At 34.5% G+C, this 12,584-nt stretch overlaps 1 protein-coding gene across 1 annotated transcript in view; it reads right to left on the minus strand.

Moving 5' to 3' along the window:
* Window positions 1-2,962: 2,962 nt before the first annotated feature.
* Window positions 2,963-12,584, minus strand: part of TRHDE (thyrotropin releasing hormone degrading enzyme) — a 405,192-nt gene continuing 395,570 nt past the window's right edge. Inside the window, exon 19 of the mRNA XM_030866254.2 lies at window positions 2,963-11,822. Coding sequence (XP_030722114.1) covers window positions 11,679-11,822 — 144 coding nt within the window. The 3' untranslated portion in view covers window positions 2,963-11,678. The remainder of the gene's footprint in view (window positions 11,823-12,584) is intronic.

Genomic DNA, 12,584 nt, shown 5'->3' on the forward strand with positions numbered 1-12,584 from the left:
CATGAAAAATGGGTTCAATATGAAATCGTATGGAGATAACAGCCTACAGGGTAAATGATGGAGAATGAAAAAAATAGCAAAAGCAGGATAGAGGGGATTCAAGACTTTCTTTGGCCACATATGGCTCAAGAGTTCTCCAATCAAATTATTCACCCTCTACCAGCTTGCTAAAATGTTCCAGAGGTGACAATGTTTCTAGTTCCCTTTTTAGTGAAAAAAATGAATTGCTTGTATTCTGAAATCTGTAATTAGCTAGATAATTCAGGAAAGGAAAACAAATTTCAGCAACCCAAGGGAAGCCAGGAACTAAAGGATTGACGAATGAGCACAATGGCTCAAGAGCATACCTAAGCAGAATCAATCTACCCAGATGCCCTTTGGGTCTTATTTGACAATCTCAAGAACAAGTCACTTTCTATTATGCACACTGATATAGAAAGAGCTCCAAACTTTCACTATTCTCTTTTCCGTGTCAAGTGAAAATAAGTGCCTGCTGCCGAAAAAGCCGAAAAAGCCTCAGTGTTCAGCTGGCAGGTTGCAATGAGAAAGAGAAAGAGAAGGGAGAGTAAAAGAAACTGGAAAAGAACTAGAAAAAAGAATATTTCAGAGGATAACAGTTTATAATAATGGCTTATGATGTGTTTATCTCCCTGATGTAACGATTTTAACCCATGTATCAGGCCTGAGCTCCAATTTCAGGCATTTGCAAAATGGGCAGCAGAAAAAAAAATTGTTCTATTCAGCAGAGCAAAGGTGCAGTCATTTGCTGGAACGTCCTGCCAATTTCAAAGCAAAATAAAAGTTGAAAAATTGTTGTTGCTGATAATGGTAGATATGGATATAGTCACAAGACTACAGAGACTCAATAAGACTATAGAGAAAATGATGTAAGACAAAGTGGGTGACAGGAGAATGTCAATGTCAGAATAGAGGGAAAATGAGGCATCTAGGTGGATGGCAGGGAAACAGCTTCCTGTGCTGTGTCAGTGACGTGTTATAGCCCTAAGGTCAGTTGTTCAAGCCTCCTATTAGCCTTTCACAATTAAGCTAACTGAAAACACATTTTGCATTTCTATATTCAAAGAATATTAAACAGCAGTAAGAAATTCTTAGATGTCTAAAAATACAGGTACTTTCAGTAACATTCTGTAACTATTGCTTACGCTATGTAATGTTCAATTTGGTATGTGCTGCTCAGAGGTTCTTGACCATGATGGTTGTGTATTAGAATCATTCTGGGAGCTTTAAAAATTGCTGATGCAGATACCTCATGCCAGAGAGTCTTCTTTAATTGAAGTGTGGCCCAGGCAAAAGTATGTTTGAAAAGCTATTTCAGTTGAGTCTAATGTAAAGTCAGGGCAGAGAACCACTGTGCCTACCCAATGTTTCTTAAAGTGTGGTCTAGATGGATGGCCTCTAGTGGAGATGGAACCAACTACAGTCCTTGTTCAAAATGCAGACAACCGTATCCCAGCCAACACTTACTAAGACAGAATCGCTAGAGTTGGGGGCCAGGCAGAATTGTTTTCTTAATAAGCTCCCTCATGATTGTTAGAGGGAATTCTTGTCATTGTGCCTGTATAATTTAATGTCATTTGACAGCCTCTTCAAATGATGGTAGACATGCTCTACTGCCCCAATTTATATTTTGCAATAGCCATTTTCTGATTTATGTGATTGTTCTGCAGAGAACAATCATTTGACAAAGAAATAAATAGACTATATGGGTATAGATATAGATACCATATATACATGTATATATGATATCTATATATGAGATATGTACATACATATGCATCTATATATCTCCAGTATACGTGGACACTGGCCATAATCCTAATAGGAGTATTCTTGATTCTGGCTTGGAAGGCTGTCCATTTCTTATTCCCATGTTCATGGCGGAGGAGAATTTCCTACAGCTGAATAAAGTATCATGGGTAAGGCTCAAATGGGTGGCTATGCAGAGTCAAGTCTAATGTTCTCTGAACAATCCTTAGAAACAGAAAAACCCAGAGACATTGAAAAACTATACTTTGAGTACTACTTATGCACCCTGATTATATATATTTTATAGTCCTGTTGTTATTGAAAACTGTTCTTGAAATTCAGGGAACTTGACAGTCTATAGAACGTGGAAACCTATTAAAAAGCAATCTGAGGGCTTCCCTGGTGGCGCAGTGGTTGAGAGTCCGCCTGCCGATGCGGGGGACACGGGTTCGTGCCCCAGTCCGGGAAGATCCCACATGCCGCGGAGCGGCTGGGCCCGTGCACCGTGGCCGCTGAGCCTGCGCATCCGGTGCCTGTGCTCTGCAATGGGAGAGGCCACAGCAGTGAGAGGCCCGCATACCGCAAAAAAAAAAAAAAAAAAAAGCAATCTGAAAATGCATTTCACGTGAAATCACTTTTCCCAAAGTGCAGATCATTTCATTTATTCTAAAGGCATATAATTAGAAAGGAGACTGAATTGGTATTTTTTTCCTCCTTACAGTATAGCACAAATACGTACTTCTTTATTCTAGCTTCAGCATGTGTATAGTTTTGTAAAAGTCCTCGTCAAAAAAGAAAGTGGGGCTTCCCTGGTGGCGCAGTGGTTGAGAGTCCATCTGCCGATGCAGGGGACACGGGTTCGTGTCCCGGTCCGGGAAGATCCCACATGCCGCGGAGCGGCTGGGCCCGTGAGCCATGGCCGCTGAGCCTGCGCGTCTGGAGCCTGTGCTCCGCAACGGGAGAGGCCACAACAGTGAGAGGCCCCTGTGCCGCAAAAAAAACCAAAACAAACAAACAAACAAAAAAAAAAAAAGTGATTTTTTTTTTTTCATGGACCTCTACAATGTGTCTACTCAGAATTTTAAAAATCGGTTCTCAAGTAAAAACAGAAGCATAATTTTAAAAAGCAGAAGATATTATTTATCTTGGCCTTATCTGAACATGTCAGAAAATTAAGACAGTGATGAATTACACATTACTGTACAAAATTTTATTATCAGAGGCAAAATTCAAATTTGTTCTGCTTAAAATACAGAAGACAAATTTTCTCACTTAGAAAAATCCATTTCGTCAGTGCTTGATTATAGTGGAATAAAAACTTCATGTTGAACACATACTAATTGAATTTTTACTGAATAATTTTAAAGGCATACCATAGAAAACATTAACCTGCTAAACTAACACAAAGTTATTTGGCTAATGCTTTAGTAATCATATTTACTAAAAGAACAGTTACTTTTTTATTCCTAAATCATAAGATATTAGAAATGAAAAAAAGTGCTTCCATTTGGCATATTTTAAATAAGTCTGTTCATTTGGAGAATGGCTCTAGGAAAATAAACTTTGTTGCTGAATAAATTCAAGTTCATTAGAAATAGTCCACATAATATTTTTAAAAGATTATCTGATGAATTCAGTGGTGTCCGGAAAGCCAATTATGAAAGCCCAAAGGCAGAATTTCTCTTCTTGCTTCAAGTAAGTGGACAGTGCACAAGCTTCATAGTTCTACTGTGTTTTAGTTTTATAGTTTTGGTCTGTTTTAAAAAACTATCAAAATGTAAAGGGACTAAAATACAGCAAAGATAAATGGCAAGTATATTCATATATGGCAATGCACAGGTAGCATTTAAAAAATAATGTGAGGTTACTATTATACAATATTTTAAAGGGTAGAAATACAGCATTCACTTGAAACATTTTTTGTACTTAAGTGACAGATAATAAACCTTTTAAAAATGAAACTTAGTAGCAAAAAATTAATAATGAATGTTTTCACCCAATAGGTCATAAGTTATGTGAAAGTGGGAACAGAATAGTGAACAAGAGCAAAAGTAATATTGTGAACCTTGTCGGGGTTAAAAGGACAGTGACTGAATGATTAACTTAGAAAGTAAACAAAGCTACAGTAATCAAGACAGTATGGTACTGGCACAAAAACAGAAATATAGATCAATGGTACAGGACAGAAAGCCCAGAGGTAAACCCACACACATATAGTCACCTAATTTACGACAAAGGAGGCAAGAACATACAATGCAGAAAAGACAGCCTCTTCAATAAGTGGTGCTGGGAAAACTGGACAGCTACATGTAAAAGAATGGAATTAGAACACTAGCTAACACCATACACAAAAGTAAACTCAAAATGGTTTAAAGACCTAAATGTAAGAATGAACACTATAAAACTCTTAGAGGAAAACATAGGAAAAACACTCTTTGACATAAACCACAGCAAGATCTTTTTTGATCTGCCTCCTAGAGTAATGAAAATAAAAACAAAAATAAACAAATGGCACCTAATTAAACCTAAAAGCTTTTGCACAGCAAAGTAAACCATAAACAAGATGAAAAGACATCCCTCAGAATGGGAGAAAATATTTGCAAATGAAACAATGGACAAAAGATTAATCTCCAAAATATACAAACAGCTCATGGAGCTCAATATCAAAAAAACAAACAACCCAATTAACAAATGGGCAGAAGACCTAAAGTCATTTCACCAAAGAAGACATACAGATGCCAAGAGGCACACAAAAAGCTGCTAAACATCACTAATTACTAGAGAAATGCAAATCAAAACTACAATGAAGTATCACCTCACACTGGTCAGAATGGCCATTATCAAAAAATCTAGAAACAGTAAATGCTGGAAAGGGTGTGGTGAAAAGGGAACCCTCCTGCACTGTTGGTGGGAATATAAATTTATACAACCGCTATGGAGAACAGTATGGAGGTTCCTTAAAAAATTAAAAATAGAAGTACCATATGACCCAGCAATCCCACTACTGGGCATATACCCTGAGAAAACCATAATTCAAAAAGAGTCATGTACCACAATGTCCATTGCAGCACTATTTACAATAGCCAGGATATGGAAGCAACCTAATGCCCATCAACAGATGAATGGCTAAAGAAGATGTGGCATATCTATACAATGGAATATTACTCAGCCATAAAAAGAAACGAAATTGAGTTATTTGTAGTGAGGTGGATGGACCTAGGGTCTATCATACAGAGTGAAGTAAGTCAGAAAGAGAAAAACAAATACTGTATGCTAACGCATATACGTGGAATCTAAAAAAAAAAAGGTACGATATACCTAGTGGCAGGGCAGGAATAAAGACGTAGACATAGAGAATGGACTTGGGGACATGGGGGGAGGGGGAAGCTGGGGCAAAGTGAGAGTAGCATCGACATATACACTACCAAATGTAAAATAGATAGCTAATGGGAAGCAGCCACATAGCACAGGGAGATCAGCTTGGTGTTTTGCAATGACCTAGAGGGGTGGGATAGGGAGGGTGGGAAGGAAGCTCAAGAGGGAGGAGATATGGTCATATATGTATGCATACGGTTGATTCACATTGTTGTACGACAGAAACTAACACAGCATTGTGAAGCAATTATACTCCAAATAAGATGTATTAAGAAAAAAGAAAGTAAATACACTGCACATTCAAGGCAGATGTTCTTAACTCTACTGTAATATTTGCTATAAAACATTTCACTCTTTCAATTACTTACATGACATAATAAAAATGTATGCGATTAGAACCAAGTTGACCTGTGCAGAGGTAGGTCAAAGTAGTTACTGTAACTACACAGAGGAGGCCAATGGAAAATGTAACTTCAAGTAAATTAAGGAGCTGCGGTCCATCCATATGGTTCTAAGCAGAAAGAGAGAAATATTTCTCTGACCTCATCGCTAAGCAAAAAGAAAGTTCTGGCTAAACTAATAGGTCTCCTCCATATGCAGGGTAGAGATTTTTTATCTTTTGGTCCACTGGTGAAGAGCTTTGCAATCCATCTTCTCTTTTCCCTTATTTTTCATGGCTTGTTGGCTGGACTATCTCTTAATTACTTGTAACAGCTTAAAACCCACTACACAACACATTAATGTAAAACACTTTGATGAAAATTTTTATAGGCCATATGAAGTAACCTTGTTAAGAAATGAGTAGTACACCAAAATGTACTAATTAACATTTTTCTCAAATTAGCCAATGACAATGAAAAAGTAAGCTAAGTATCTATTCAGATATTCTATAGAGACTGGTCTGTATGGATAATCCTTATGTTTTCAGGCATGTAGGAGGCAGATTAAGGACTAATTTAAACCGTATAAGGCTTGCGTTTGCAGGTTTTTGAATTCTTGCCAAAACCTACCACCAGTTACACAAGCTCATTACAACTCTTAGCTTCTGTCTCCTCACTGGTGATTTGGAACTGATGGTATTTCACAGGGTTATTAAATGAGATGATACCTACACAATGCCCAGCATTTAGGAGGCACTCAAGTTTTTGTACTTTCCCGATATTATAACTCATTTAACTAACACAGCACAAAAAATTAATTCTGATTAAAATGAAGAATGGGTCTTTCTTTTTTCTTAATGGATTGGTACATGAACTGGGAATGTGCAAAAGATAAACATCTTTACTATCCTTAAAGTACTAAATATTCAACATAAAATCCTGTAAAGTGTTATGTTTTCAAAATCTGGGTAAAATTATACTGCCTACCAGTAGGGCTATTTGTGAAAAATCTATTTTAAAAATAAAATTCATATACAGTATACATAAAATTAGAACATATATTTTCACCAACTGTTTATTTTTAATATTTAAGACAATTTTTTCTAGACTTTGAAGTAAAATTTCATAGAATAAAATCGAAATAAAAGCTACTAAAGTACACTTTTTTTTTCCTGAACATAAACAATGCATATTAAACAAAATACTAAAAAATAAAAAAAAAAAATACTGGGTTAGCCAAAAAGTTCGTTCAGGTTTTTCAAGCTTATGGAAAAACCCGAACGAACTTTTTGGCCAGCCCAATATTTTAATTTAAAAAAGACCTTATTAAGTCAAAGCAATCGAACTGAAAGTTACTCTTATGTAATTAAATTTTGGAATTCCAGGATATTTTGCAATAACATTTTCATACTCAAAAGTTCACATATACTATTTTGAACAAATACATTATTGCCTAGTACTGTATAAGAATTGTTGAACCTGTTTTTAAAAACATATGATTAACTTAAAATTAACACATTGTGAATATACAAACAGTATGCTAAAACCATTTTAGAAAACTTCAGCTACTTTTACATAAGGAGGTTAAACATTTTTCCACAACTTACCGATATTATTAAAATGCTCAACTTTTCTTAAAGATAAATTCTATTCTAATTTATATTCCAACTATAAAAGTTTAAACTATGTGGTTTTATTATACTTTCTAAATGTTACACAATTAAGTGCTGTGAAACAAACAGTGAGAATTATCCTGAAGTGCGACAAATGTTTTGAGAATGAGTATACAAAAATAATGCCTAATATTATCTATACCTAAAAATTATTTAGTTCCTTTTTTGTAGTATGTAATTATCTTTCATGTTGCCTTATTGGTTCATTATTTCTCTATGTTTGTTTCATTTATTGTGATGTAAATTCCTTTAAGCCTTGTTCATCCCTTCCTTTCCTCTCAAAAAGTGCTTTGTGAAATAAAAGGTGCTCAATAAATATGTTTAATTAAATTCTGTCAGTACATAATTAGCAGTGCCAAATGATAATAATTCAGCTATGGTCTCTGATAAAGGAAAAAAAAACAGGTGTAGGAATCCTAATTTACCATTATATGAGCTTTCTCTTTCATAAAGTATATGTGATTACTTCATGGGTATATTGAGGAGAATAATTAAACTATTTTAGGTTTCTGACTTCTTAGAAAATATTCCTTAAAATTTAATAGCCAATAGATTTGAATTAAATATATTATTGTAAACTTCTTTAGGAATCCCTTTACTGCATCTGATAATAGTACTACAGTTGCACGAAAATGGTTTTTGCATAACTTAGTCTGCACAGATTTATAAACATTTTACTGAATATTACCTTCACTGATATAAATGGACATCATTTTATCTGTGGTCTGACCATCTGTTACTACAAAGTGTATCAGAGAAATCTGTGTGGAAAATAAAACAAATTGTCAGTATTTTAAGGTCATATTTAAATAATGTTCACCAAAATATTTAAAAAAAGAAAACTATTATCAATGGGCTGTATTTTTTGTCCCAATATTTGGGTATTTACGCTGACCAAAGTGAATGCTAATTAACATTTCTTCCGGTTGTTGACATTATGCAAACTAGAAACACAGACTTTTAAAAATAATTGTAACTATTGTAGATATATTTAATCAGTATTTTGATATTGCTTCTGGTATTTGGAAAATCTCCAATTAATGCAACTGATAGAGGTATTTCAAACATGTCTTTCTATTTTAGTTGTAGGAAGGTTTTCTTGAAGATCTCAAGTTATTGTAATTGTTCCCAAAACAACAATCATGTTATTTTTTTTTTTTTTTAGCTGTACGCGTGCCTCTCACTGTTGTGACCTCGGTTCCTGTTGCGGAGCACAGGTTCCAGACGCACAGGCTCAGCGGCCATGGCTCACGGGCCCAGCCGCTCTGCAGCATGTGGGATCTTCCCAGACCGGGGCACGAACCCGTGTCTCCTAGCATCAGCAGGCGGACTCTCAACCACTGTGCCACCAGGTAAGACCAATCATGTAATTTCCGGGGCACGAACCCGTGTCTCCTAGCATCAGCAGGCAGACTCTCAACCACTGTGCCACCAGGTAAGCCCAATCATGTAATTTTAAAAAGTTCATGTTGCTATTCTGAGTCTCAGTTTTCTCATCAGACTGTTAGGGCTAATATAATTTATTACGTTTTTGACAGGAATCAAACGGAACAGCATATGTAAAAGTTCTTTGAAAATTAAATGCGGTTTATAAATATATGGTTTAATCTTAGGAACCTTGTAAGATTTTACTGGTATAATATTTGTAAGTTGCACTATCAAAAAAATCTCAGTCCTATGATATAATTATCCTAGAAATAATGTAAACGAAAGTGAGTTTAACTCCCAGGTAAAATCCATGTTATTGAAACTGAAGAATAAACCTAGCATTGTAGATATTAAACTTAGAGGTTGTGCTTGCATATGTAAAAACACTTTAAAGATTATAGGAATATTTTAAGGGAAAATGTGTAAAAATGGGGAAAACTTTTTATTTACAGGTTACCTAGAGATATTTAGTGCTTCAGAATATTTACTAAATATTCAGTAAATATTTAGTCCTTCCTAATTGAAACCAAGTTTTGCTGTTGTACATATAATGGCACAGTAATTTTTTAAGCCTAGATTTTGGACACTTTCAACTATTTGTTATTTCATGCATGTATATGATTTGTAAAACAGACAAAGAAGAGAAAAAAGATAAAAACTCTATGTAGAAAATAGAATTTTATAACTTAACTACATTTTACAGAATATTCCAGGAGATGTCATTGGTCATTTTATTATTTTGAAAATATTACTTATTTAAACAACTAAAAAATGTTAATGCCTGATATAATCTTCAACATTGGAAAGGATAAATTATTGAAAAATATGTAGAACAAAACTTCCATCTCAATGCTATTGATACCACTATACTGTTGAACAAGTATTATATGAGGTATTGAACATTGCACATAATTATACACTTAGGATTTGACATCATAGCTAAACCAGTTGTTCAAGGCCACTAAAATACTGAAAGAAGATTAAGATTATTAACAGTGCAGAGGAAAAAAGAACTATAAAATCCCTTCTAACTCATAGCTGGAAATGGTGATTTCATTCAAAAGAATGTCACAACTATTAAGAGTTTTCAGTAATTCATGACATAAAACAAGACATCCACCTCTAATTTTTTATCTTTTCTATTACATGAATCCAATGGTGATACAGTACGTGTTTTGAACCTGCATGACAGTGTGATCTTTATTATTGTTATGTTTCAGAACTTACCCCTTAAGGGTTTCACACATGTTTGAAATTATATTAAATTTCATCACTTCAGATAGGTGGCATGACCTTTAGATTTTATACTAAGCATTACTCTGTGTTAACAACACATAGAGTATCTAAAATTAATATATTAATTGAAGGGCTGAAAAATTTAGGTATGAGTAATAGGTATTAATTGCTAAAAAGATAAAATTCAACCTTAGGTGATACTTGTTCTATGGATTATTAAATTGTTCCTCTTTACTACAAACCTATAATAAATCTATGGCTCCAGTTTCTAAAATACCTACTTTTTTCCCCCAATGTTCAGTGACTATTAGAGTTAGAACGTTTCCTTCAATGATTTGCAAGAAGATGTAGAGGAGCGGAAAACCTCAGGAAAACATAAAGTGGTCCACAAACATTTGGCTTATGTACAGTTAGTTATATCTGCATTTCATAATGGTAAACTTAAAATATGTTCATTTTTGAGCATCTAAGCAACGTTGGGAGAGCTGGCCTACTGTGTGAGAATACCATTTAAAACACTTGTGTTCCATAATACAGCCAGGGAAAGACTATTCAAAATTCCCAGGTAGAACAGAGCTGTCAATACTAAAGGAAAAGCTTTGCTCAAGAAAAGAAACTTTTCATCTTGACAAATGGCACACCTGGCATCAAAAGTCATAAGAATCCATTTGAGGTATGGTCGCTTAATGGAAGATTAGATTCACACAGACACAAAGATCAACACACAGGAAGAGTTTTTAACTCTCTGCACCACCCAACATGAGATGGAGAAACAAGATGGAAAAGAAACACTTTCTCAGCACTGATAATCATTAAGTATACATAACTGTTTTATCCAATAGGAAGCTGGACCAAAATGATGACAGAATCTATATTTACGATGTGAGGTTGCCACTTAGGAAAATTAGCAGAGCGTTTGTACATAAATTTTGTTTAAATTCATTTTTATGTATAGAATAGACCATTCAGGAAGTAGATGAAAAAATCTATAACAGTTGAGAAATTTAGGAAATTGTCAGGAAGGATAGTGTTGAGATAAATTCTTTGAAGCCTTTCCAAAGTTTGCGTAAGTTTATAAAAAGAGATAAATTTTCTTTGAGCTGAACAGAGTCTGCACAAATGCAGTGTACAACATACTATATACATATGGGGCCTCCCTATGTACATATACATATGCATACACTACCTATATGCGTTTTTTAACGTATACACAGCTTTAACTCAAAGAAAATGAGTTAGCAGTACAATAATCATTGAAAGACAATCCAAGTGCTGAAATAAGTGACACCAGTCACTTAAAGGGCTATTTCACTTCTCACATTGCCCAGGACTAAGAATATAATTCCCTGTTTTAGTTTTTCTTTCATTGCATCACTGACTGTCACAGATAATCTTTGTGCTTTTGCATAATGTTAATCCCGATGTAACATATATTCACATACAACATTGGACATTTTAAATAAGCATGCTAGAACACAGGCAGGGCCATACAACCATGCACAAAATATTCTGAATATGTTTTTTCCATACTGACTGCAACGTCAACATGCACCACTATCATATTTGGTCCTGTACAGTGAGGAATGTATAGCTGAAGCAGTCATGGCTAGTTGCACTTGCAAGAGTTTCTTTAGAGAAGAACACCCAGTAGAGAAACAAAACAGAATGAATGAAACAAAAAAAATCCCCCAAAACCAAAAATTAAAAAAAAAAATTTCCTCCCACACGTTAACACTGAAAATCTGGCCATTTTCCTCATTCCACACAAAGCAGGTCTTCTCACAAAATTCTGAGTCAAATTGTTTTTAAGAGACACACATTAGTGTCTCAGAGCTTTTCCTAACCATTGGAAAAGCTCATCTTGATAAAGCATTTTCCAGCGTACATTGGCTTCGACAGTTTCCACGGCTCTTGAGAAAGAGGCAGCAGCTACTCCATCATAGCTCTTCATGAAGTTCCTTAGCTGGAAATAGAAATATTAAAATAGTAAATAGACAGCATAAGGAATATGGTCAATAATACTCTAATAAGTTCCTATGGGGGCAGACGGTTACTAGACTTATCATAGTGATCATTTCATAATGTATGCAAATGTCAAACCATTATATAGTATACCTGAAACTAACATAATATTGTATTTCTACTACATTTCAATAAAAAATATAATTAAAAAATAGTAAATATACATGTCTTCAAAACAACTCATGTCCAACACATATAAACAAGAATCTATTTGAAGAAAAGTGTCACAGTCACTACAGAAGGTATATTTAATATGTGGAGTGAGCTTAGTAATGAAATGGAATAAAACACATTGTGTCCTCTAGGTGTAATGTAATTTCTTTTGGAACTGAAAGGAAAAAAAGAATGGACATTACAGTTTAAGTAGCTTCAAATTCAGCTTCTTGTTTCATAAATAAATATTAAAATAGACATATTTAATTTGTCTTTTCATAATAGGTTGATGGGATTGTGGTAAAGACTAGTTCTAATTACAAAGCTATCTAATGTAATAAATAGCCTTAAAATGAATATGAGGATTAAAGTTAACTTTTTGTGCTTAGAGAGAAAATTATTCATATTCTCTAAATAAATAGTATGAGTGCCTGACACTATCTTTGATAGCAAAGAAATATCAAAATTATTGGGCAGTGGAAAAAAAAAGTAATGATGCTATGAAAACTGGATGATAAATGACACTGCAATCACCTGAGCAACTAGATTT

Source organism: Globicephala melas, chromosome 10, assembly GCF_963455315.2.
Source record: "Globicephala melas chromosome 10, mGloMel1.2, whole genome shotgun sequence".
Lineage (NCBI taxonomy): Eukaryota > Metazoa > Chordata > Mammalia > Artiodactyla > Delphinidae > Globicephala > Globicephala melas.